The sequence below is a fragment of the Dendronephthya gigantea genome, unplaced genomic scaffold, assembly GCF_004324835.1.
Source record: "Dendronephthya gigantea isolate DGI-Jeju-01 unplaced genomic scaffold, DenGig_1.0 000026F, whole genome shotgun sequence".
Classification (NCBI taxonomy): Eukaryota; Metazoa; Cnidaria; class Anthozoa; order Malacalcyonacea; family Nephtheidae; genus Dendronephthya; species Dendronephthya gigantea.
The window spans coordinates 1871891-1898887 of NW_021163036.1; the positions used below are offsets into that span (position 1 = coordinate 1871891).

A 26997-nucleotide genomic window follows, 5' to 3' on the forward strand; every position below is an offset into this window, starting at 1 on the left:
GACCTTCATCATTTGCATCTGATATGAGAATGTCATTCACCCAATATGTAGTGTCATTGGTGACTTACGAAAGGTGTCTTTGCAATAGAGGAAGCCCTTACTCTCCCTCTCAATTTGTGATTTACCCAACATGACCACATAGGTGGGGAAAGCATCGCACGCCTCGACCATGTCGGGCCAAAATCCTTTGTCTAACAAAGAGTTGCGATAAGATCCTTCTTATATTCATGAAGTTTCGAGCTAAATATTGCCGCTAACAGTTGTTACAGGCGGGCTCAGCACGTGGAAAATAAAAGAAATTCAAAGATTATCGAAGTCTTCTCGTAAAAACTTTAATTTTTCTTCTTTTTTTAATATAAATATATTATTCGAATATGAGCGGTGGTGTTTACGGAGGAGGTATGATGTCAAATGGCTTGAAATTTTAGCGATCGCATACTTTCGTAAATTCGCTTTCGTCGACCAAAGTTTCAATTCAGAAGGTTGTGGTTGTGTTTATAACTTCATTGACTTGTCCAAAGTAATCTTTCTCTGTGTTTTCATATAGATGAAGTTGGTGCCTTGGTATTTGATGTTGGTTCTACCTCATTCCGCGCTGGTTTTGCAGGAGAGGACGCTCCTAAGGTAAGATTATGTTTGGAACTTTTGCAGGCTTTTTTTTACAATTTTTTAGTTTATATTAATCTGGGCATTACATGTTGCGTACTATTACGAGATAAAATGTATTTGTTGTTCAGTTGATGGTTAATTTTACAACAATCTTCTATATTAGGCTGATGTACCAACCTTTATGGGTGTCATTGATGACTCAAGTAAAGCAGAAATTGCAATGGATACTGACCAAACATCATGTACAACATTTAATTTGTTTATTCCTTGATTACCTCCATTTCCTAGAAATCTTCAGTTGCCTTCATTCTGTAGATATTGTTCATCTAATATGACTCAAAATTATTTTTTAGCGGAAAAGCTTGCGCCAACAGCACCAAAGAAATTTTTCATTGGAACAAACTCCCTTCATCTTCCTCGGGAAAACATGGAGGTTGTTAGTCCTCTCAAAGATGTCATGAGTAAGACTTGCTGCTAAAGATATAACTGTTGTCATTTTGTTCACTCAGAGAGTTATATGTGATACTAAAGCTTTTGTTTTTCAGTTGAAGACTGGGATATGTTTGAGAATCTATTGGAACATGTTTATAAAAGACACATCAGATCAGATCCTTCATTACATCCAGTTCTAATGTCTGAAGCTTCGGTATGTATGTTAGCAACTAAACTAACTTTATTTATACTGGATAGCTCTATCAGTTCTGAACTCTTCTTCCTAGTGTTACTACAGGAGGAAACCTAAACTAAACTAACTTTATTTATACTGGATAGCTCTATCAGTTCTAAACTGTTCTTCCTCTGTTTTGCTTTAGTGGAATGTGCGGCCGAAAAGAGAGAAATTGACTGAACTTATGTTTGAAAAATACGACATCCCAGCATTCTTCCTTTGCAAAGATGCTGTGTTAACAAGCTTTGCTCATGGTCGCTACACAAGCCTGGTCATCCATTCAGGAAGCAACCTCACAAGTGCTGTTCCAGTCCATGATGGATATGTGTTACAGCAGGCGATAGTCAAATCTCCTCTGGCAGGAGATTTCATATCAGCTCAATGTCGGAATTTACTGGATGAAATGAAGTATGAAGTGGTTCCACCATATTTGATAGCATCAAAGGTTAGTCTGATTTCATAAATACACATTGAAGAAAGTATAGTGGGGAAAATTTCTTATATTTTGAAAATCTTTAATTCTAATATTCTTTCTCAATCCAGGAGGCTGTTAAAGATGGTGATCCTCCTGTTTTTACAAAGAAAACATTCAACAACATCACCAAATCCTACCATAACTACATGACTAAGGTAAACACCTTCAAGAGATGTTGTTTTTGAATAGCTTTGTTGGGAATAATTGCGCTGTGGATGCAGGAAAGTCTTTAACCAGTCAGCATTTTTATTTAGCAAATTCTTCAAGACTTTCAAGCAAGTACATTGCAAGTTTCAGATGGACCATTTGATGACAGGTTGATCTTTAGATCTTTTCTATTGCATGTATAAATTTTACATTTGATAAGTACTATTAATGGAAGAAGACTCTTTCCTTGCTTCCAACTCTCAGTGCATCAGCTTGCGTTCATTCTTATCTATTTGTCTACTTGTTCAGCCTGTTTGGTAGTATTCCTACAAATCACTACGAGTTTCCTAACGGTTACAACTACAGTTTTGGCGTGGAAAGGTTTCGACTTTGCGAAGGATTGTTTGATCCTAGTAACGTAAAGGTAAGTCAAAGCTGACTAGAAGGATATAAATTAAAAAATCTAAATTCTTGTTTATATTCTTCGACGTTTAAGCCTGAAAAATAAGCTTTTCAAATGGGCAGGTTGTGCGAATGTCGGATAGCGCTATCCATCGTATAGTGAGTTTTTCAATCGCCCTGAATTTGTCCGTGTTTTGATACAGTTTGAATTGAACTTTCCTTTTCTGCACTGGTTGAAGAAAATACTTTCCGGTGGATAGCGCTATCAAGCGTTTGTAAAACCGGTCCCTTCTTGCCATAACTATGCGAATTTGTTTGTTTTCAGGGTATTGAAGGAGGCACAGCAATGGGAGTCACTCAAGTTGCCACAACAAGTATTGGAATGTGTGATATTGACATGAGATTGGTAAGAAAGAGATTGGATTTCATATCCCCCGATATATAACTTCATGCATTAACTCTCTTTGTTTTATTGATGTTTTTATAGAGTTTGTTCAACAATGTAATTGTTGCCGGAGGAAATACTTTACTCAATGGTTTTGTGGACAGACTTAACAGAGAATTGGCATCCAAAGTCCCGCAGGTGAGACGGCTGAAGTTAATGCTCGCAGAACTCAGAACCTAGTTCAGAAGACACAATTACAGTAACCACGATAGCTTATTGTAAAATACTATAGCAGCACTAGACCACCACGTTTGAGATATCTTCCTCAGTTAGTACAGACAAAAACCACGACAATGTATTGTAGAATACCACCTACACTGGACCACCACGTTTGAGATATCTTTCTCAGGTAGTTCAGACACAAACCACGACAGCTTATTGAAGAATACTACCTACATCTTTCTCAGGTAGTTCAGACACAAACCACGACAGTTTATTGTAGAATACTACCTACACTGGACCACCACGTTTGAGATATCTTTTTCAGTTAGTTCAGACACAAACCACGACAGTTTATTGTAGAATACTACCTACACTTGACCACCACGTTTGAGATATCTTTCTCAGGTAGTTCAGACACAAACCACGACAGTTTATTGTAGAATACTGCCTACACTAGACCACCACGTTTGAGATATCTTTCTCAGGTTGATTTGTATTAAATCATTTTAGAGCGCGAGATTAAAGATTATCTCCAATAATTCAACTTTGGAACGAAGATTTAGTTCTTGGATCGGAGGTTCAATCTTAGCGTCCTTGGTATGTGCTTCCTGCGGTAAACTGCATAAGAAAACCCGTCACTAATAACTGACAACGTCTGTATGATGAGAGGGGTGGGAAGAAAGTAATAGATCAAGATCGATCCTACAACACTCAATTTAGCCTCTAATAATATCGAAATTCTTTCATCTCACATTTTAGGGTTCGTTTCAACAAATGTGGATTTCAAAACAAGAATATGAAGAACAAGGGAAGAGCTGTGTAGAGAGAAAATGTCCCTGAGCTTTGCAGAAACATTTTTTTTAAACTACGAACCATGCAACCTTTGTGCTTTGTCTCAGACATTCAGAACAGTCACTGATGCAATCTTAATGCAGGTATTTTCATTATAAGAAGCCGTCTAGAAACTATACTTCTGGTGGGAAGCTGCTTCAAGACGTGAAAACTGTAAATAAATCGCTGTTGTGTACAGACTATTGTGAAAGTCACCAAACGTCATCTTGAAACGTAACGGCACGTTAAGTCGTTAATTTAGCGTAATTTCAGTTGTCATTCATCCTCCGTATTTGTAATAATCTTTAGGTTCTGTAATAATCTTTTGTACATAATTGTTAACTTTATGATTTCTTGGTTTGTGGTATTTTCATTCCACTAAACTACAGGGTGAGTAAAAAAGAACTGACACCTTTGAAATTCAAATTAGCTGCGAACTTATGGCTGGAAAATGACAATTCCCATGTACAATCAACAAAAACGATTTGATAAAACTGTTCTTTTGTATTTACAGAGCTTAGAATGCATTTTAACTCCCAATGGGTGGGAACAAACTTTATATTTAAGGTTAATTAATTTGACATGCTTCGTATACCCATGAAATATTTTAGGCAACTTCTGTCACATTAAAGCCGCTATGCGGCTAATTTGAATTTCAAAGGTGTCAGTTTTTTTTTACTCACCCTCTATAGCCTTGTAATTATATTTTATTACGAGATACAATAGACCATGCCTATATTATTAATTGAATACAGTACCTACTTTTGGGTGCCTTGTTTTAGTCCATGTAGTTTTGTAATACTATCTGTAATCTGCGGTTTGTGGGAGGAGCGCTAAGATCAAAGCACTCGAGAATATTCATCGTGTCAATGGATTGCGCAAACTGGTCTCGTACAAAACTAAGACCTATTGTTTTCACCAGACTAATAAAGAAATTTGCCAGCTTTTATTCATTGAGAATTGAGATAGTGTTCTGAAGAGAGTTGGCAGGGATCTTGAGCATGGATAAAAACAGTGAAAAAGTTGATGGGAATGGAGTGATTGACGTAAATAATGAGATGGAAAATAGCGCATCAGATGAGACGAAAGATGCCTGGAATATGACCCATCGTGAACGGTATGAAAATATCTTTGGCTGCGTTGGGACCGAGTGCGTGGCACTGGTGCCCAAAGTCAAAATTGCTTTTTAAATGCAGAGTACATGTGGTTGTAGTGTAATGACCGTTCTTAGAGACCCTGCCTCGCTTCTTTTGCAGTCATCCTATTCAAACTAGGCTCTGGAGAAAATACCAAGCACTCGGTCTAAACGCAGCCTTAGACATTTGACAGAAAAGCGCGCCCAAGAGCTGTTATATAGGGTCGGGAGTTACACTTTTGAGCCCTCAGCCCATCACATATAGACATGAGATATTTCTCTGAAGGTCATGTGCGTATAAAAGTCGCTGGCATCAATCGTTTTTTTTCGATATTCAAGCAGCTGAAATACACATAAAGGATTCATTATACTGGCTCTTCATATAAGTGGTTTATTTACAAAACACCAGGGTTCTTTATTGATTAGGGTTAAATAGTCTCTCATGTGTCCGAAAGAGCCTAGCTTGGTAAATACCAAGACATTTGTGAAGTGATTGTCGTTCAAGAACTATCCTCATTAATATTGTTTGTGATCAGGAGATATTCTTGACGTGAAAGATATAAAATTCGCTGTATGGAAAAGACTTATTAAAACCTAATACGGTTGCTTGAATGCGCGACAATTGATTAATTAAGTACAAGTTAATAAATGTTTGCCTTGCAGTCAAGTTTATGAACATCGTTTCCAGGTGGCGGGTGGAGTTAGCTTATTCTAGAACAATTGTGTGTGTAATAATCTACCATATCTACTTCAACCTTTAGTGGCTACAACCTAGATTTCATCTTGTTTTTGAGGTTTCTCATCCAAATAAACCTGCCTTAATCTTACCACCCGCTTCCTCATTGTTGAGACCGTGAGAGCATCTCGTTTGCGTTTTGCCGCCTGTCTTCGACACAGTAGGTCGAATTACGCCGTTTTTTGGCGGACTCGACCAAAAACGTCGGAAAACGGCGCATAGGCACTAACGAGAATGCAGAGTTGACTGTCTGAATGTCTTTGTCGCTGTCTTACTGCTGTAAGATTGATGAAGATGTTTGATGTTTATGAATGATTTCTGCTATTGTTTAATTCAGAGACTCAGCCATGCAGAGACTGGGGAGAGTATTAAGGGGTAAATTAAAGTGGTTTTCATTCGATATAAATTTTTATATCCGTTCCATATATGTTTAATAACAGTGTTTTTTGTATGTAAAAGAAAAATTTGGAAAGCATACTAAAAAAAAAAAATTGGGAAAGAATGTAAAAACACCCAAAAGAGATCATCCAGCTCTATGCCACAATCTAACCGGTGATATTACAACCAGCTGCGATATACCAGCATAGATTACAACTACGAAAGGTGCAAGGACAGTTGCTATAGGAAGAACTCCCCCCCATAACTCACATCTTAACGGCCGTCAAAGGGGGAGATGCACTACGGCCCCCAGACCATGATGTATGTGCACCTAACCGTTACGTCTCAGTGAGAAACAGAGTGGGCTGTATGCCACACGCCTAGCGCGTCATAGACGAATCAGCTACAGTGGCAAGCCTTGAGAGCGAAGATAAATTTAACGTATTTAAGCTTTTCCTGGTCCCGGGGGGCGGTCCCTAACAAGTATATGCATAGAAAACGACTCACAATGCACACGCTTGGAAATATCAAGATTTAAACGCCTAAACGTTTTTTAAGTGTTTTTAGCGAGGATTTTCCGCCGGACTCGACCATGGTCGAATACGCCGTTTTCTGGCGGACTCAAACATGGTTCTGTTTGCTTCAGAGTGTCGAGCGCTTAGATAGAAGTCTGGGTACTTCCTACGTAATGTAGCTACCCGCAATCTGTTAGCGCCCGTTTTGGACAAATATCAACTGTTTTTTGAATAGCTGCTGACGGCTACGCAATTCCGAGTCCTCTTGTATTTAAAAAGCTAACGGCTGCTTTGCATTACTATGGGTTACTGTGGAAGTACGACTACTCTATGACATATTTTAACCACCTGAAGCAGCTGTTTTGATCCAGTGTAGGTAGTATTCTACAATAAGCTGTCGTGGTTTGCGTCTGAACTACCTGAGAAAGATATCTCGAACGTGGTGGTCCAGTGTAGGTAGTATTCTACAATAAGCTGTCGTGGTTTGTGTCTGAACTACCTGAGAAAGATATCTCTAACGTGGTGGTCTAGTGTAGGTAGTATTCTACAATAAGCTGTCGTGGTTTGTGTCTGAACTACCTGAGAAAGATATCTCAAACGTGGTGGTCCAGTGTAGGTAGTATTCTACAATAAGCTGTCGTGGTTTGCGTCTGAACTACCTGAGAAAGATATCTCGAACGTGGTGGTCCAGGGTAGGTAGTATTCTGTAATAAGCTGTCGTGGTTTGCGTCTGAACTACCTGAGAAAGATATCTCGAACGTGGTGGTCCAGTGTAGGTAGTATTCTACAATAAGCTGTCGTGGTTTGTGTCTGAACTACCTGAGAAAGATATCTCTAACGTGGTGGTCTAGTGTAGGTAGTATTCTACAATAAGCTGTCGTGGTTTGTGTCTGAACTACCTGAGAAAGATATCTCAAACGTGGTGGTCCAGTGTAGGTAGTATTCTACAATAAGCTGTCGTGGTTTGTGTCTGAACTACCTGAGAAAGATATCTCAAACGTGGTGGTCCAGTGTAGGTAGTATTCTACAATAAGCTGTCGTGGTTTGTGTCTGAACTACCTGAGAAAGATATCTCAAACGTGGTGGTCTAGTGTAGGTAGTATTCTACAATAAGCTGTCGTGGTTTGTGTCTGAACTACCTGAGAAAGATATCTCAAACGTGGTGGTCCAGTGTAGGTAGTATTCTACAATAAGCTGTCGTGGTTTGCGTCTGAACTACCTGAGAAAGATATCTCGAACGTGGTGGTCCAGGGTAGGTAGTATTCTGTAATAAGCTGTCGTGGTTTGCGTCTGAACTACCTGAGAAAGATATCTCAAACGTGGTGGTCCAGTGTAGGTAGTATTCTACAATAAGCTGTCGTGGTTTGAGTCTGAACTACCTGAAATACGCCTCCTCCAGTCTAGGCCTCCTCCCCTTCTCCTCCCCTCCTCCCAACAAATCGTCTTGCTCCAGTCCTGAATGAGGACCTAAACACGTGCGGAGAGATTACAACAAAACGTTCAACAATAAACACACTCCTGAATTTTCCTACTTCTCCAAGAAGATGTCACGCCATATAACACCAAGCCTCTTGACAGCAGCTGTAAGCTTGTTGAAAACGTTTCCAGTTTTTTTATGTGAAAACTTCAAAATATGTAGACGTTGGCAAAATATGTAGAGGTTGGCGTCATTAAATTTTAATTTATTTTGACATGAAATGCATTTTAATGACTTAGAAGAATAGCTCTTTATAGCATACGTTGCCTCACAACAAAGACTTATCGATCTATTATTGCATGTACTTTTATTGCTCTTTTGTGAACAAACGGCTAAACGTTGTCGCGTGTCTAGTTCCTGGTGCCTGTGTTGTGGTTATTTCGGTGTTTCGTTGGAGACTCTGGATAGTGAAAGTCTAGTTGACCGCTCTTAAGATACTTGATAAAAAAGGTACATAACGGTGTCGTGGCAGTGTTTATACATATGAATGTGCACATTTAGAGCGCGATATGAACTTATTCACTATATAATAGCGCTACGTTGAAATTCAGCAGAATCGAGCGAAGAGTTTCTTCAGTTCAGAAGTGCTTGTTGCATTTCCAGCCATGTGTATAATTGAAGACGTACATAGTACAACGTGGTGTCTTCGTGACACTTGCAGGCATTAGCTACGCTTTTTTTAATGCTAATCTGTATTTACTTAGAAAATGAATAAAGCAAACGTTGACCTATAGAGTTGAATACAAATATTACATTGCCCTTTCAACCGGCGTAGTTTAATCATCAGTTTGTGTCTTCCATTTCAAGCTTTCTCGGGTCAAACCTTAATCGTGGATTACAAATGGACGAGCCGTTGACGTCGAAAGTGGTAGAAATACAACTAAAAAGCCCTGATGATGAAAATACTCCAGCTATTCCTGACGGCAAAAAGCTTCCAGTCAATGATAGTAACGGCGAGGAGCGGGAATCCTGGTCGACCAAGATGGATTTCATGTTATCGATAATAGGTTTCTGTGTTGGTCTTGGTAATGTTTGGCGCTTCCCGTATCTATGTTATTCAAATGGAGGAGGTATTACACCAAATATTTACTTAATAAAGCATGTAATAGTTTTGTTCAGATTGGTTAGCGTTCTGTGAAGTTACGCTATTGTTTTCCAAGTGTAAAGAAAGTTATCCTCTATGCAAAGATCTGGTTGTCATTTGGTATTTTTCTGGCCTCGTATTTGAAATTTACGTTGTCGCTGTTAGTCTGTTGTTATATTGCCAAAATCGCAAGAGATGTTTAGTCGACCATGCAAATTTATCGTTTAAGCGTGTGTTTTATGCATGGAGTGGGGTGAAATGAAGACTGGGCAACGCTGCGTTTAATTGATAAAACACAAAATGTAATTTTTTGAGAGTCGCTTTATTTTACCCATTGCGTGAGGCAATCTGTTCAGTGATATAATAAACCGGACTTGGCATGAGATTCTTGAGTGGTTTTTCGTTACGCTTGCTTTTTTTATCCCTCAAATATTGTAATATGAGACAGCCAAGTGTTGAATATATAACACATTCCTTGCGAACAAAAACTTAACCGTTGACACTTTTTACTGAATCTACCGTATTAACTTAAGTTAAAGTACTGTGGTGGAGAGGGAGGTTTATCGTAATGAAACAGGATCTAATGAACACGTCTTTTAATTGCCAATTTATTTGCCAATTCAAGAAAAGCAATAGTTTAGCTGTTGACTGCACAGTAGTATCTCAGTAAAGATTCTGAGAATGATATTTCTCCACTTTTACCTTTACCATTTCATTATTTTTTTTTCTTATTCTTCCTAACGTAGTCTTTATTCACAGCGACATTTCTGATTCCATATTTCCTGATGTTGGCTTTCTGTGGCATCCCAATGATGCTGGTCGAGTTCAGCTTGGGACAATATTTGAGTCTTGCTCCACCGTCAACATTCGCTGCCATATGTCGCTTTGGAAGAGGTAACTATCGAGGAACCATATTCGTCGTCTGTCATCTTCGTTACCATTCACTTTTGTTCACTTTAGGCGTTGGCATGGCAATGATGATGATATCGTTTCTTGTCTCAACGTATTACAACATCATTATCTGTTGGTCAGTAATTTATCTCTTCAGTTCCTTCGCAAGCGATGTTCCTTGGAAAGAATGCGATCCAGAGTGGGCCAGTGATTCTTGCCGGTAAGCTGTGACGACGGTGATGGCGAGAGCGGTTGTCATGGTGATAATGAGAGCGGTTGTCATGGTGATGATGAGAGGGCTTGTCATGGTGGTGATGGTGCTTGTGATGATGGTGATAGGATAGGAGATCATGTTGGTGTTTGTTGGTGTTTGAGATGATACTGGTGGTAATGACGATGTTTAACGATGGTGATAACAACGTTGACGATGGTTGTGGTAATGATCATGTGGGTAGTGGTGATAATGTTGTGGTGATATTGTAGTGATGGTGTCGGGGTAATAAATGATCATATTGGTCGTGCTAAAATCTCCATACAACACGAAAACACTCCATATTATCATCCTAGGACTGTGAACGAGAGAAAAGCATTCAATGACCTAAAGGGAAACTGTACCAATGGAACTCGTTGGATAAACTCAACTTATGAGGTCAACTGTAGTACTGATACTTCAAAATTGGTTGCTTCATCTCTGGAGTATTACAAGTAAGATTTCTCGCTGCTGCAAGCTATGTTTTATTGATATATCAATTAGACAAGACGTTACTTGTTTTTCCCGTATGAAAAAAATGATCGTTTTGTTCATAGTAATCACGTCCTGGGCAAGACAGACAGTTTAGAAGACATGGGAGACTTTCGTTGGAAAATCTGCTTATCCCTTCTCTTCTGCTGGACTGTCGTATTTTTATGCCTATTCAAAGGCGTGAAGACGTCAGGAAAGGTAAGTAGTCGGTGCCTTGCTGGACATTTTGGCGCAAGTTTTGAGTTTCTACTAAAAGGAAACAGAGCTTCCTAATCTCGAGGCAATGCCACGTTAATCTTTTAGTATGAAATCGATTGCTTATATATGTACTGCAGCTGCGTCTAATGTTTTTCAACCCTGATTTTGACGGGAGTTCATTTCATTCAGGTGGTGTGGGTTACAGCCACTATGCCTTACATTGTTCTTTTCATTCTGTTAATTCGTGGAGTCACGCTGGAAGGAGCGGGGATTGGAATTGAGTTTTACCTCAAACCAAAATGGGACAAGCTGTTGGATGTTAAGGTAGCTTTATGCATGTTTGACAGCCTTTTACCCAAATATCAAGCGCTGACGTGTATACCGCTATTGATAAGTTCTGAAGTTAATAACAGTCTTCTAACTCTAGTGTCCTACCGTAAAAAAGTAGTTCAAACTCTTTATCCCTCTCAAGGGTATGATCAATCAGGTTTTTCTCTTATTTAGGTCTGGGTGGCCGCAGCTTCACAGATATTCTACTCTCTTGGAGTGGGGTGGGGAACAGTCTTAGTCTACGGAAGCTACAATAAGTTTACTAATAACTGCGTCTTGTAAGTGCTGAGAAACTGATCATTTATTTACATTGAATGGCGCTCTCAGTTAAAACTGCCGCTGAAGAGGTAGATTTAAAATGATAAATAATTGTCATTTTCTAGTGATGCCATTGTGGTTAGTTGTATCAACTGCTTCAGCAGTTTCTTCGCTGGATTTGTTGTGTTCAGTGTCCTTGGTTTTATATCAGTTCAACTCAATGAAAAAATAGATAAAGTCGCGACATCTGGTAAACCCAAGTTCCAGTTTATTGACACTCACCCGAATAATTAACACTGAAGAAATGTTTTACTATATGAAACCATTCTTTTTTAATAGGTCCTGGTTTAGCATTTAATGTTTATCCAGAAGCTATATCGCAACTTCCAGTCTCGCCATTGTGGGCTGTTCTCTTCTTCTTAATGTTGTTTACACTTGGTCTGGACAGTCAGGTACGGACGGGTTTTGATGATGGAGGAAGATAGAGTTAGTTTAGTTTAGATTTCTTCCTGTATTAAGAAATGACTGCCGGATCAAGAGGCAGTATACTTTAACTGGATCAAGAAGAGTTGATCTTCACTGCATGGACATTGTAAAAGTTTTGCTTGCATGTTTTTTATAGTTTGGTATTTTGGAATGTATTATTGCTGGTATTGCTGACGAATGGGGTGGAAAATTCAGGAAATACAAATCGTGGTTAACAGCATTCCTATGCTATTTCTTATTCTTCATTGGTCTGCCTATGTGCGCTGGGGTTAGCTGCTCAATATAACGCTGATATTGTGCTCTCAGACAAACAAACGTGGGTGTAAGACTGTTTTATTGTTGTATTTTTAGGGTGGAATTTATATTCTGAATTTACTGGATTACCAAGCTGGAGGAATATCGTTAATCGTCTTAGCTTTGACTGAAATTTTGGTTGTTGCTTGGGGCTACGGTAAAATATGCAATATACTTTTTTTATCTATTTTTTAATCCCCAGAGTAATGAAGATAAAATTCCTCTTTTTAGGAGCTGACCGCTTGGCAGGAAATATTCAAACAATGGTTGGTAAACGACCTCCGCTATATTTCATAATATGCTGGAAATTTATCACTCCTCTTCTGTTGTTGGTGAGTAAATTTTAGATATGAATAATATTTGTCTGAAAGAACAGTTGTTGCTGCAGGATTGGTCGTACGAAAGCTCACGACGGCGCTATCCACTGTATTTTTCAATTGCTCTAAAATTGCCCATTGTTCGTAAGACGTACCCAGGTTGATCAAACCTTGGTTGTCTTAAATTGTTGTTTCTCTAAAGTAATATTTAGCGTCAAGCCGCCAGCTTTAGTACTTTTTAAGTATTTTTGTAACGGCGCTGGACTTGGTCTGTCTCTGTCTCTGTACGTTGTTATCTTTGACTTCGAATCGATTTATTCACAGTTCATTCTGATTGCAACAATTGTCCAATGGGAGGGAATCTCGTTAGATGGATACAAGTATCCTCCTTGGGCTGAATTTATCGGGTGGCTGGTCGCATTGGCATCAATGCTCATTGTTCCTGCTTTTGCCATCTACGAAGTTTATCGTGCAAATGGTTTGACAATTCTTGAGGTAATTTATACTGGATAGCTCTATCATGCTCTTCCTAGAGGTCTAGTAAGGATCATCTCTTATTGATCCAGTGTTACTACAGGAGGAAACCTAAACCAACAGCTCTATTTTTTTTTTGCAGAAAATTTCCAATTCGCTCAAGCCAAACGACGATTTGATTCTTGAAAAAGAACGTCGACAACTATCCGAAACGAAATCTGTTCCTGCCTAAGACGCAGGTCATGCAAAGCGTCTCATTTCTCATGCACTGAACTTATAAAGACAATAGATAATAAGAGATTTCAGCTTATCATTTATTGTTTTAGTCCATGCGTTCGTCGCATGAGAAGTGCGACGCTCGTTCCTTGGCTAAATAGACTTCACGAAAGATGAGATACTGTCTACATCAGATTTCCTGAAGCAGCAAGCCATGAATAATATGCACGTAACATGCACCATGTAACCATATAGGTTATTCTATTTTCGTGTAATTTACTCCCAACTCTCAGCACAGAAGAGCCACATCAGCTGAGCTAAAGACTAGTGTTCCTGTTAGCTCAGCCGATGGTTCAACCACTTTGTCTACTTTATTTGTCTTTTGTGTACAGAGTACGACATATTTTTCCTGATCAGGTGCTTTTACGCACGTACGCTTCTCCAGGTTCAAAACCTGTTGTGACAAGATCAAGTATTTGACGTACACACGAAAAATTAAGTGTCTCTCTGGTCAATCAACAGCTAGGAGACTATAATTTCTCCACAATTCACAACAATTATTGTAAATATATTCTGTATATTTTCTACTTTCTCCTTAAATGTTCTCCTTCAAAAGGCGGATTAAACTTTTATTCTCGTGCGTTTGTTTTTTTTCTTTTTCAATTCATACAGTTTGTATAATATTAATGGTTTTGATCATTGCTTAACGCTTTTCCTGGGAACCAACTGCATGTAAATATGTAATTGTTTCAGGCTAGCTTACACTAGTGTACCATACAATTGGGTGACAAACATGGTAAACAAACGTCATCATTTGAAGAATACTATAAATCCTTGCAAAAAAAACTCGTTTAGTTACGTTACATGCGACACAATTCACTTCGTTTCAAATCGTTTTCATTTACAGGTATAGAGGTCAAATTTGCCTTGAGCAAGGCTGCAAATGAGAAAGCTGGACGTCTTCAACCCGCACAATTACAACACCTGCAGTGACGTCCCCTAAACGGATCGTTCAGTACAAATTTCGCTGTTTGGGTGCCTGGCAGATACTTTAGTCACCTGTGGGAAGAGCACACATCATGAGGTACGTGAAAACCGCTCGTTCAAATGTGTTATAAATGTTCTGTTGCACCAGAATACCTGAGTCGTACTTTTTGCGTGGATTAAGTCCTTTAAGAGCCGAGCAAGACCGCTTTAATGCGAGACCGAACTTATTCGTCACGGAAATCTAAATTACGTTTGCCGTTAGGGGGGTAGCAGCAATATAGTATTAATAAGGCTTATTGCTTTGCACATTTGATCTATTTATTAAAGTCACTGACGTTAAAAACTTCATAATTTCCTTAATAGTTACACAATTTAACCGCTCCGATGGTAATCCAGCTAAGATTAATTAATGGGGTCACCATGCAAGACGGACACCAAATGATGTTTGTCTGGCCACTGTGGTTTGCTGCAAGCCTGCAAATCTGTACTTTTTGTGTAACCTCTTGCCATTCTGTCTGAGTTTTGCACAGGATTACCTTAACAGCCTTGAGTCTTCGTCGATCTTCGTCGTCAGGCTCCAAATTCCGTATATTTATGGTTTTAAACGATCAAAATTGAGAGCAAAAGCTCCGTTTATACGATACCAGATTGCTATCGGAACAGGTCAATTTTTTTAGTTTCAATAAGACGTGTTGTTTTTGAATGCTCAGGGCCTAAATGAATATACCAATTCTATCGAAATAATAAACATTTGCAACTAACCGTTGCCTCGATAACAAACACCAGACAAAAATGTCGTGACGAGCGAATTTGGTAAACGCGTTAACCGGTAAACGAAGTTAAAGTAGTCAAATGTGCACAGTGTTGAAGGGTTTTTTATGTCTATGGTTTCCACTCGGCCGGCGGGCGACTTTGAATTAAACTTCAGAAATACGAGGGACACAAACATTGATAAGTAAGGTGACATGAGGAAGAAAGTAATGTGAGACTGACAGCGAATTATTGGAATGCATTATCGGAATGCTTTGGTATGACATTATAGACGCACATGCGTAAACAATCTAGCTCTAGGCTCTAGTTATGTCACATAGTATCACACTTCAGTTATTGTACAACAGCCGTAGCCTAATTGCTGCACAAGTTTACTAATGATTGTGAAAGATTGACTCAATCCGTCTGTAAAACGATAAAAAACAGCATCGCCATCGCATTGCGAAACATGCAATTTTGAAACTAAAGCGCATTAAATTTTAAAAAAATCAATTACTACGACAAGGACCCAAACTAAAAGACATGTTCCTCCTGGTGTTAATCGCCAAAATTTTTGAACTTAAATTTTTGATATCCGTAATATCCGTCGATTAAATGTGAAAAATAAACAATATATCCGGCCTGCTGTAAATCTTTCAGCCCTCAGCAACAACGTCAACGAAGTTCACTGAGACGAACCTTATCTAGGAAATCCAGCTGTATGAATACAAAGTGCGATTAAGTTTTCCCTTCGTTAATTGGAGCGATAAGCTTGCGTCGCATAGTCGTACTGTTTGCTGTGAAGCTGCTGTTTTACCTGGGATTCTTACACTTACAGGCTCTCATTTTGCATTCTTCGTGACAACAGACGAATGCGTGTTCAAATCTATTTAAGGTCATATCGTGTGAATTTACATATCGAGGGCAATTTTGAAGATAATTGACAAAATCCTTATTCCGGAAATTATTCAGAACAAAGCGACTTCCGAAAAGTCAGGGAATGGTCATGCCTTTTGGGTTACATGCAAACTGATTCATGTATATAGGACTGGACATCTTCAATCATATCATGTTCAAATATATGTTTGCAAAATGGTTCGAATATATGTTGGGAAGTCAAGCTTGAAAAACAATGGGTTACCATGACTAAAATCCTTTCTTTAAAACTCTTTGACTTTGTCCAGATCAATGATTTTCATTCAATCTTAATCGCTTGCTTTCAAGTAGCGCACTGTTTTGTTAAGAGCAATTTGAATAATTTATGGTTTAAGACATTCATATTGAACAGGGTAGAGCAAAGATACGGGAATTAAGAGTTTTTTACAGCTAACCCAAACAAAAAGAAGTACAGTATAAATTAAGTAAATGAGTTTACGCATTCTGATAAAAGACGATACCGTGCAGCGATTACTACCCCCGCACTAGAAACGCCAAGGTGAAACTCGAGAATAACCAGCAAGAAGTAAGTTAACTCGAAATATTTTCTCTCAAAAATGCATCTCGATTCAAAAGATAAAAAGGTTGTGTTTGTAAGAAGGAAATATGAAAGGTTGTGTTTGTAAGAAGCGTCTAGTTAATCAGAGACTCTGACAAACTACTCAGAGACAGAGTTCAGACCCAATTCAATAGAACTGATAAGAATCCAGTGAGTCACAGGCTAGATTACATTGTATACAAATACAAATTTCTTTGACTTTGTCTTTGAATGTTTTCGTGTGATGAATGCATCAATTTACCATTGTAATGGCGAAGTTATATGTGGTACATGTTAGGGCAATTGCCTTTAGACAGTGGAGGCATTGCTTAGAGCCTTAGAAACATGTCAAACTACGGTAAGAGTAAAAATTCCTTAAAATAAACATGTAAATTATGTTAACGTGCATGCATGAGTTAAGTCTTAAGTGTGTTTTGTGTAGCCAGCTTGTTATAATTGTGACTTGATGCGCCTTCCTGACCTTCTGTTGTGCATCGATCCTGGTAAACAAGTTTACTTAAGAAACAAATGAGTTGAATTTTTGTTAGCGATTTAGCATATTGTTCGGTTGAAATTATCCTGTGCCTAGCTATCAGCCTATCACTGCTATTTTGTAAACGATAAACGTCGTGCTGTTTCAACAATCTTTGCCTTTGGACTTGGTGAGATACTAAAAGATTTACAATCTGTTTTCGGACATCGAGTTTGCGGAAGGTACAGTTTTTACTCGCTTCATTTGTTGACTTCAACGTTAATCATCATATATCAACGTACTTTCTTTCATAATAAATAAAGGCTTGGTCATTGGCATAGACAAAAGTTACTGCTATAATTTCTACCTGCAGTATACTTGTTAATTATATCATCTATATCATTCGAATTTATAGCTGCCACATCTTTGATATTTAGACGAGGCAAGTTTTGAAAGATTCATAAACATCTGCCTTGTTTTACGATACACAAGAATCGAGATGTTTAGCTTGCATGTAATTGTATTCTAATAGCATTTTGCACTCCGTTGGTTTTTTAAGTTCCGGCGTATTGCAATTTGCAAAACAATAAAAACTTGTTGTTTGGTTGCGAGTTGCACCATCATCAGTTTAGGCTTAGCTGATATGACTGTTAGCAGTCCAACTGTACGATTCGTCTTAGAAACCATTTCAACTTCCTAGAAGCCAGGATAAATTCTGCTTAGCCTTAGCAACAATATGAATTTCAAAAATCTTGAGTGTTGCTTTTTTGTATATAAGCCAACTGCTACGTCAAATAATAGCGAGTTTACGATTCACGACGTGGCAAGCTCACCAACGAGATTATTAATTGCTGCAGTGGAGCAGGTTTATAAATCCAGGGGTACGCCGGCCATAATGCTTGCAAGAGTTCGATGTCGAATTCACAGGCTACACATTATTTCATCCCTCCTTCCATAAGAGCATATTCTCAATCGAGAAAGAAATAGAAATTTAAATCCTTTTTAAACGTCTTTTATACACCATTTAGTTCGCTTGAGACGGCAACGGAGAACCCCGCGTTCAACATGGACGAACTGATTCCGAGAGACTCTGAACATGTTGAATTAGAGAATCGAATGAAAACACCAGAGGACGACGCGTTTGCTACGGATCCAAATTTAAACGGCGACGTGAGATTAGCCCAAGGGGGGGAAGAAGAACGAGAACAATGGTCGAGTAAATTTGATTTTATGCTCTCTATTATTGGTTATTGCGTAGGAATTGGCAACGTCTGGCGGTTTCCATATTTATGTTTTCAAAATGGTGGAGGTAAGCTGTAATATGAAAGGAGGCCGATATTTTCCGAATAAACAATTTTATTGTAGTATTAAGGAGCAACGTCGGCGAGAGCTGACCACGGACCCAAGGAAAATTTCAGACCTACCCCGGTACTTAGATCATATTAAACTGCCTAGTTCAGTAGTTGTTTCCGATAACATTCGCCCTTTTCATAAACTTTATAATGCAGCATGATTGTCCATATGAAATAATATGTTTTTCACAGCGACGTTTCTCATTCCTTATTTCCTGATGTTGGCTTTCTGTGGTATTCCGATGATGATGTCTGAGTTTAGTTTGGGACAATATTTGAGTCTTGCTCCACCAACCCTTTTTGCAACTATATGTCGTATGGGAAGAGGTAAGAAATGAAATGAAAAATGAAATCCTGTTCGTACACATATACTTAATTCAAGAACAGCGGAAGATCATCAAGGAAGGTGGGGGGTTTGTTTTTACGGTCTGCTAACATGAATATATGAATAGTAGCCCCCTCCCCCAACTTGACTATCTTCCGCAGTCGTTAAATGAAGTCGTACTAAAAATCGCCTTTGTGAATCGGCCCTTCTAGGCTGCATGGTTGTCATTCTAATGAGATGAGCGGAATCACTACCAGTATCATAACCATTATTCAATCAAAGCTTTCTACATTTTCGATCCCAAAGGGTTAGAGTGTTGACAAGCAACATTTACCACTCATTATACCTGTCCTTCTTTATAATCCCTTATACTCACTACAATCCCCAACAAACCCAAACACCGTTGGTATACAGTATACTAACGATGAGTCATCCGTATGATTATTGACGTCATGTTTCTTTCATAGGTATTGGTTTCGCAATGATGCTGATTTCATATCTGGTGTCAATTTATTACAATGTTATTATATGTTGGTCCATCATCTATCTTGTTAGTTCATTTACTAGTGAGGTTCCTTGGAAAAATTGCGACCCTGAATGGGCTTCTGATAAGTGTAGGTTAGTGCTGATGATTGCTGTAAATATTGATGACGATGGTAATGATGAGGGGAAACGGTGGATGATGAGGGGGAACGGTGGATGATGAAGGGGACGACAAAAAGTGGTCGGTGGACAATGATAGTGTTGTTCGTTTGAAATATTTAAAACACTCCATATTATCACCCTAGTACTGTTGACGAGAGAAGAACATTCAATGACCTAAAGGGAAACTGTACCAATGGAACTCGTTGGATAAACTCAACTTATCAAGTCAACTGTAGTACTGATGCTTCAAAATTAGTTGCTTCATCCCTGGAGTATTACAAGTAAGTTAATCTTTGAGCTGTATCTCCTTCCTCACTTTCTTGTGAAAGTTTTGTTAAATTACAAATAAACTCTTGAATTATTTAGTAATCATGTTCTGGGGAAGACTGACAGCATTGACGAAATTGGTGATTTCAGATGGAAAATCTGTTTAGCGTTGTTTTTTGCTTGGACCTGCGTCTTTTTATGTCTGTTTAAAGGCGTCAAAACATCAGGAAAGGTAATCAAGATGCTTCTTCGTCATCATCCTGATCACTATCATCATCTTCACTATAATTCATTGAACAATGTATTTATTACATTTCAGGTGGTGTGGGTAACGGCCACCATGCCATATATTGTCCTCTTTATTTTATTTATACGTGGCGTCACGCTTGAGGGAGCGGGGATTGGAATTGAGTTTTACCTGAAACCAGAATGGGACAAGCTTTGGGATGCCAAGGTGAGAAACTTCCCGAATAACTCTAACTAACCCTAATTTAACCTAACTACCCCTAAGTAACCCTAAGTAAACCTAAGTAACCCTAAGTAACCCTAAGTACCCCTAAGTAACCCTTAGTAACCCTTAGTAACCCTAACTAACCCTGTTTGACGTCGAAGTCCTAATAATTTACTCAGCGTTTGTTGCAATCTTACTTCAGGTCTGGGTGGCCGCGGCTTCGCAGATATTCTACTCTCTTGGAGTGGGGTGGGGAACAGTCCTGGTCTACGGCAGCTACAATAAGTTTAACAATAACTGCGTCTTGTAAGTACAATGATTTAAGATAATGATTTCTGGACGCCAGTGATGAAAAATGATTCTTTTTCTCAGTGATGCAATCTTGGTTTCCTGCATCAACTGTGGCACAAGCTTCTTCGCAGGTTTCGTCGTCTTCAGTGTCCTTGGTTTCATATCCCATCAGTTAAACGAGGATATTTCTAATGTTGCCACCTCAGGTAAGATACTTCCTCATTATCCATAACCATCTATCGTCATCGTCATCTTTCTCCATCAATATCCATCGTTGTCACTACCTTCTGCTACCACTGTATCCATAAATATCCATGATCATGATCGTCTTTCTCCATAATTATCCATCACCATCTAATAGCTCGCTGTTTTTCTAAAAAATAGCTTTACTTTGATGTTTAAATATCAGGCTTAGTTAAGGTCTTATTCTTGTCTTCCCCCCACAAAAACAATAGTAATAATGTAATATTAGTATTATTAGCCCTGTTTCTTATTTACAACTCAAATAAAAGGAACATTAAGTCGACAATCTATTTCAATCATATTCTATTGTTATAGGTCCTGGTCTGGCATTCAATGTCTATCCCGAAGCCATTTCACGACTCCCAATATCGCCATTATGGGCTGTCCTATTCTTTCTCATGTTGTTTACCCTGGGCCTGGACAGTCAGGTTAGGTTCTTTAAAATAGCTCAATAGCAAAATATCGAAAATAATCGAGTTTCGTTAAGTAAACTGCAATTGTTGGCCTTGCAGCTTTCATGCTTATATTTCGAAAGAAATCTTTTTGATAATGTATTCCTAGTTCGGTACGTTGGAATGTATAATTACTGGGATCACAGATGAATACAGCAACAAGTTTTCGAAGCACAAGACAGCACTTATTGCTTTCACCTGTTACTCTCTCTTTATTCTTGGACTGCCGTTATGTACTGGCGTAAGTTTTCTTTCAAGATTGAAATAACAATTTATTAATAGTAATTCTCAGCCTACACAGGAAACTTGGTCAGAAAACCGTGACTAAAATAGCTAAGTCCATTCACAAGCGAACCAAGCATATCACAAATTCATAGTTGAGGTTGATACATGCTTGACCATAACGTTTCTCCACACAGGCCAGTTAAAATCAGAGTGCGTGCGATTATCTGCCTCGGCATATGCTACTTCATGCAGTGACTGTTTTCTGACCAAGTTCTGGCCTTGAAACTTTGTTAAACTTTGTTTAGGGCGGTGTATATATTCTTAATTTAATGGATTATCGTTGTGGTGGTATAGCAATGATTTTTGTCGCCTTTATTGAAGCAATCGTGGTTGCGTGGGGTTATGGTAAGACTAAAATATTCCTAAATCATTTCTATTTCTTCTAACCGCATGCGCGGCTACTTAGTTCAGTCTAATGTTGAGATCAACGTTTCTTCAGGAGCTGATCGTTTAGCAGGAAATGTTGAGACAATGATTGGTAAACGACCTCCGAGATATTTTGTCATTTGTTGGAAGTTCATCAGCCCCGGTCTGTTGTTTGTAAGTAGTAATTTACTTTTTATGTGAACCGATTAAGCCATCTAGTATATAAATCAATAAGAAACGATCTTTACTGGACCTCTGGGAAGAACAGTTTAGAACTGATAGAGCTATCCAGTATGAATAAAGTTAGTTTAGTTTAGGTTTCCTCCTGTAGTAACACTGGATCAATAAGAGATGATCCTTACTGGACCTCAAGGAAGAACAGTTTAGAACTGATAGAACTATCCAGTGTAAATAAGGTTAGTTTATAATTTTCTTGTATGATTGCATGGCGACTTTAGTAATTATAATAACTTGTAGGTACACCACGTAAGTATTAAATACTGCAAAGCTTTCGGTCCGTTAACCCGGACCTTCATCAGTGCAATTGCACTGATGAAGATACGATACGATTGATACTGATACGATTGCACTGATGAAGGTCCGGGTTAACGGACCGAAAGCTTTGCAGTATTTAATACTTACGTGGTGTACCTACAAGTTATTATAATTAAGGTTAGTTTAGTTTAGGTTTCCTCCTGTAGTAACACTGGATCAATAAGAGATGATCCTTACTGGACCTCTAGGAAGAACAGTTTAGAACTGATAGAGCTATCCAGTATAAATAAAGTTAGTTTAGTTTAGGTTTCCTCCTGTAGTAACACTGGATCAATAAGAGATGATCCTTACTGGACCTCTAGGAAGATACTGAGATCACAATAATCTTTTTTGGATATTCTAGATTATTCTTCTATCACAAATTATTCAATGGGAACGTGTAACACTGGATGGTTATGTTTACCCGGAATGGACTGAAGGATTGGGTGGATTGCTCGCCGCCTCATCATTTCTCGTACTTTCAGGATTTGCAATCTATGAAATATATCATGCGCAGGGGTCGACTCTAAGAGAGGTTTGCTACCATTAACATGCTGAAGCCAAGCTTCAAACTCTTATCTCCCTCGCGGATCAGTGAGATCAATCTGTTCTTGACTATCATTCTTTTCTATACAGAAAATTTGCAACACATGGAAGCCGGACAATGATCGAATATCGGCGATAGAAGAGCAACAAGCGAAGGAAATGAAGACGATTCATGCATAAGTTTGTAGACGTTTTTTACACAATTTTTTTTACTTTGACCACTTTAAATCTCACAAGAAAATTTGAAGTATAATTTCGTTAGACAACGCCATTTCGTAAACAATTATGGGCGGCAAATCTCGCTGTTTTTTATCTTTTCATTACTAAAAACTTTTAAAGTTTTTTTACTAGTGCATTACTGCTTTTTAAATGTGTTTTATTGGGATCTCACGCCACAGTACCGTACATACAGCCAAAGAAATAATCGGTGTTTTGTGGAGATTTTATTTGGAAGAGTTGAAGGTTTTTTCAAATGAATTATCTAGGAACCATTTCGAGTTTTGTACAGACGACGTATCAAATTTTAATACACCATTATGTCTCGTTTAATTCTATCAGGATTTATACGACCTTTCTAAATTCTATTTATTTTCATGTCCTATGACTATCTTTCAATGGCAAGAAAATGCATAAAATCAGCTTTGTTTTCTGTCGGTGTTCTGGTTGGTCGACCGAGATTTTTTCTTGAACCAACGTTGCACATGATCTCAAGTAAAGCTGGACCATCGTTTTCCCGTAAAGCCATTACACCCGCTGATATTTCCTCCGCAGTTTCAGCTCGAATTGCCTGAAATTATATGAATTATTTTAGTATCAACTAACCTAACTTTATACTGGATAACTCTATCAATTCCAAACTGTTCTTCCTAGAGGTCCAGCAAGGATCATCTCTTATTGATTCAGTGTTACTACAGGAGGAAACCTAAACTAAACTAAATTTATTTATGCTGGATAGCTCTATCAGTTCTGAACTGTTCTTCCTAGAGGTCCAGTAAGGATCATCTCTTATTGATTCAGTGTTACTACAGGAAGAAACCTAAACTAAACTAACTTTATTTATGCTGGATAGCTCCATCAGTTCGAGACTGTTCTTCCAAGAAATTGAACTATGGACAAAGATGCAGTCCTGCCTCGTCAGCTGGCCGCTATTACTCCTATATATCAACCCCTATCCCTATTACCATTTTATATCCACAACTTTTTGCCAGATCAGGAATGCTGAACTTCTCCAAATCATGTGCACCAGTTGGCTGAGCTCCAACGGAATCATGAGCTCCGTTATTAATCACGACGTGTTTGTAATTTGGCAGATTCTGTTGCCCGATTGTTGCAATATTTCCCATGTGCATCAGCATAGCTCCATCACCATCAAGGCAGAACACCTAAAATGCAAGATTGGACTTGTCAAGGTAAGTTACACTGGGCTGGGACATGCTGGGAATTGCGTCAACCACATTATTCGTGATATACAAAAGAGCCACTCAGTCTTACAATGTTTTCTGAGTTTTATGCCATGGACTGGCCTGAGTAATGGTGGACTAGTTTAGTGTGTTGATTGGTTTAGTGTGTTATTTTAACAATGTCATATCATGGTGTAATGGTGGTCAAGGCCTAGGGTACCTGAGACCACAAGATATGTGTGGAGACACAGAGGTTCTGACTACAATGTTTTACTGTCGTGTCCACTTGCAGTTACCAAAAGAACATAAATCCTTTGGTACAAAAGGAAGCCTGGCTTGGGTAGGTTTGCTACAATGCATGTTCTGTGTCTTTTTGGTACCACTTAATGTAATAGTGGATTGTCAATTGTGTTTACACATGAGCTAAACGTTCATACAATACCTGTCTATTCCTCTTTCTTTTGGCAATGCCCAGCGCAATGGCTGAGGCATGACCCATGCTTCCTACGCACAGGAAATCTTTCTCGTGTCCCTGACATTTGGAAACTCTGTACTCGAAGAGCTCGCGAGACAACATGCCTGTGGTTGCCACAACAACATCTTTGTCATGCAGGTTATCCACAATGCTCTTCAGACATTCTTCTCGAGTTAGCGTGTATCTAAAATGTTAATTTCATAATATCTATAATAGGTCTATCAGTTCACCTAGACAGGTCCTGGGAGACATCTACAGTAGTGCTGCTATTGGGAGGAGGTATGAAAATATTTCATTATGAAATAATCTACTCAAGTTGGACAGCTTGTTGCCTTGTTCTTTCGCTACAACAATGAATCTCTAAATTACTATATCTGGGCATTCAAAGAAGACAAAGGAATGTAGTCATTAACCTGTCATCTGGAGGTGTTAATTTGTATGGTAGGAAGGTCTGTCTTTTAACCAGCAAGCAGTATGGCCCTTTTGATGTCTGCATGTACTTTTTGGCTGTGTAGATGGCCTGAAGAAAAGAGAATTTATCACTATTAACAATCAGTGCCATGCTGCATCATCATATCCACAGGTGTATCTCAATCACCTGTTCTGCTCCTTCTTGGTAATCTGGTAAAACTTGGAAGGGAATTCCACAAGAAGCTAAAAGTAAACAAGTAATACACATCATGAATTCTTGGTGAAGCCAAAGAACACTATCTACGGGTACCAAATTTAAAAATAATACTGGACAATTAATTGTAAATTTTAGGATGGTAACTTCTGATATAAAAAGAAAAAAGTGAAGCTTGCTATTGTCTCACCTAGCAACCCTGGTGTGGCATTGCCTTGGTGTATATGCTGAGGTTCATCACGTTTGCCAGGCTCGCCACGCCAGCCAACCAGTAGCAACATGGGTATACTATAGACTGCAGGGACTGCCATGGACATCAATGGATTGACAATGTTGCCAAGACCTGAATTCTAGCCAACAAAACGCATATGTAGTGCAGAATGGTTAGCTCCATTGAAAATATAATAAGATTTATAATGATCAAGCAATAACGAACTTATTTCATATGGTGCAAGGCTACATTATTACCTGCAAATAAACAAGGGCTGGTTTGTGTGTTGCCATGTGGTATCCAGCAGCCAATGCAACCGCGCTTCCCTCGTTACTTGTAATTACATGATCCTCAGGTTTCGCAATGGCTGTCACATAGGCACAGAAGTCTTTCAACAATGAATCAGGGACTCCACAATAGAAGTCAACCCCATGGACTCGAAGAATATCATAGAAATCTTTCGGGTCAAGGAAATCTCGAACCAGTTCAGTGAACTGGCCCACCTCTTCATTACGTTTCTGCTGTTCTTCAACCTAAGTTAGCAGAAATTTTTTTATAATAATACGTTAGGCTGGAGACCTACTAGAAACCTATACAATGAATAGTTATATTGAGAGTTTTCTTGCTGCCAAGGAAATATAATTTCTTTGAAACAAATAATTTGCTTCAGTATTACATGACCATAGCAACACCATTCCATATACAAATATACGGATGCATCTTAACGTAATATTTATTTTAACATTGAAATATATTTTCTAATAACATAGGGGGAAATTCTTGCTAGTTTTTGCTTTTGAATTAGCATTGGACTTGTCTGAGGAAAGATGTTGTGCCCGTTGCTGTGGGTTTTTTTAAAGAAAATAATTTAAATATAGACTTTGGAATTTGTACAATCAACGTGGCAAGCATCAACGAGGTAGGGTGCATAAATAATTTAGCAAAAATATAAAAAGATGAATATATTGCTCAGAGAATGCATACTCAACGCTATGTATTGCAATATACAAAGTGGATTTAATTCAATTATATACCTTACGTATTATAAAATGTATGTTGTAATATTATTTCGTAACAACGACCAAAACATTTAATATCTGTAAGTGTATGTTTTGATTTTAAAGTTGGTAGTTTTTCTGTTTGGGTGAACTTACTTGTTTCTCCGGGTCGATTTCCTAAACAAAAAACAACAAAACGTAATGATCGTTTATAACAGATCGTTAAATTTAATGCATTTTATGTTAAAATCAAATGTTAAATGTTGGCGACTCGGCATACTTGGTTATCTATCGCCGTCGAGGAAACACTGCGAGTTCTTCCAGAATTTCTTCCCTAAATAAATTGAGACAAAGCAAAAACATAAAGCGCGAATTTCACTTCAATGTCTGAACACATTCTGATTTTTTTGCTCACCAAAATACCCGAAATTCTTCGTAATGTCTGCAGAAAACTTCGGTTGATGCTCACGCTTGCCATAGTTATCATAGAAGAGGTCGATTTCTATATTTTTTTGGGGGGTATTGAATATCAACGAATATTGCCCTCGGGAGAAATTGTTACTATATATACCCCGCGCG

At 38.4% G+C, this 26997-nt stretch overlaps 4 protein-coding genes across 8 annotated transcripts; 3 read left to right on the forward strand and 1 right to left on the reverse strand.

Annotated features, from left to right (window-relative positions):
- The first annotated feature begins 52 nt into the window (after positions 1 to 52).
- On the forward strand, positions 53 to 4196 carry LOC114523143 (actin-like protein 6A). The gene is made up of 13 exons (XM_028543999.1): positions 53 to 399; positions 548 to 624; positions 773 to 851; positions 963 to 1070; positions 1155 to 1255; positions 1422 to 1721; positions 1820 to 1906; positions 2006 to 2067; positions 2208 to 2322; positions 2626 to 2706; positions 2788 to 2883; positions 3418 to 3504; positions 3667 to 4196. The coding sequence occupies exons 1-13, from the start codon at positions 375 to 377 to the stop codon at positions 3745 to 3747; spliced, it is 1299 nt and encodes a 432-aa protein (XP_028399800.1). The 5' UTR covers positions 53 to 374; the 3' UTR covers positions 3748 to 4196.
- A 442-nt stretch (positions 4197 to 4638) lies between these two features.
- Positions 4639 to 13903, forward strand: LOC114523198 (sodium- and chloride-dependent glycine transporter 2-like). 2 transcript variants are annotated; one of them, XM_028544058.1, is made up of 15 exons: positions 4639 to 4855; positions 8787 to 9049; positions 9823 to 9957; positions 10024 to 10174; positions 10522 to 10659; positions 10762 to 10894; positions 11084 to 11218; positions 11399 to 11502; positions 11608 to 11732; positions 11822 to 11934; positions 12105 to 12236; positions 12320 to 12419; positions 12494 to 12594; positions 12904 to 13074; positions 13196 to 13903. In XM_028544058.1, the coding sequence occupies exons 1-15, from the start codon at positions 4740 to 4742 to the stop codon at positions 13283 to 13285; spliced, it is 2007 nt and encodes a 668-aa protein (XP_028399859.1). In that variant the 5' UTR covers positions 4639 to 4739; the 3' UTR covers positions 13286 to 13903. The 2 variants fall into 2 exon arrangements, with proteins under 2 accessions (XP_028399859.1, XP_028399860.1); XM_028544059.1 differs by lacking the exon at positions 4639 to 4855 and adding an exon at positions 8241 to 8429.
- Positions 13904 to 14266: 363 nt separating this feature from the next.
- On the forward strand, positions 14267 to 23104 carry LOC114523266 (sodium- and chloride-dependent GABA transporter 1-like). 4 transcript variants are annotated; one of them, XM_028544133.1, is made up of 15 exons: positions 14267 to 14353; positions 17981 to 18261; positions 18497 to 18631; positions 19097 to 19247; positions 19418 to 19555; positions 19641 to 19773; positions 19861 to 19995; positions 20195 to 20298; positions 20365 to 20489; positions 20842 to 20954; positions 21088 to 21219; positions 21509 to 21608; positions 21703 to 21803; positions 22528 to 22698; positions 22800 to 23104. In XM_028544133.1, the coding sequence occupies exons 1-15, from the start codon at positions 14349 to 14351 to the stop codon at positions 22887 to 22889; spliced, it is 1914 nt and encodes a 637-aa protein (XP_028399934.1). In that variant the 5' UTR covers positions 14267 to 14348; the 3' UTR covers positions 22890 to 23104. The 4 variants fall into 4 exon arrangements, with proteins under 4 accessions (XP_028399934.1, XP_028399936.1, XP_028399937.1 ...); XM_028544135.1 differs by lacking the exon at positions 14267 to 14353 and adding an exon at positions 16301 to 16838; XM_028544136.1 differs by lacking the exon at positions 14267 to 14353 and adding an exon at positions 16301 to 16468.
- Positions 23105 to 23200: 96 nt separating this feature from the next.
- On the reverse strand, positions 23201 to 26974 carry LOC114523267 (phosphonopyruvate decarboxylase-like). The gene is made up of 10 exons (XM_028544137.1): positions 26834 to 26974; positions 26699 to 26752; positions 26575 to 26595; positions 25678 to 25953; positions 25400 to 25559; positions 25183 to 25238; positions 24998 to 25104; positions 24552 to 24768; positions 23891 to 24091; positions 23201 to 23496 (listed from the first exon to the last, which is right to left on the reverse strand). Exons 1-10 carry the CDS (start codon positions 26903 to 26905, stop codon positions 23314 to 23316), a joined length of 1347 nt encoding a protein of 448 aa, XP_028399938.1. The 5' UTR covers positions 26906 to 26974; the 3' UTR covers positions 23201 to 23313.
- Between the last annotated feature and the right edge of the window lie 23 nt (positions 26975 to 26997).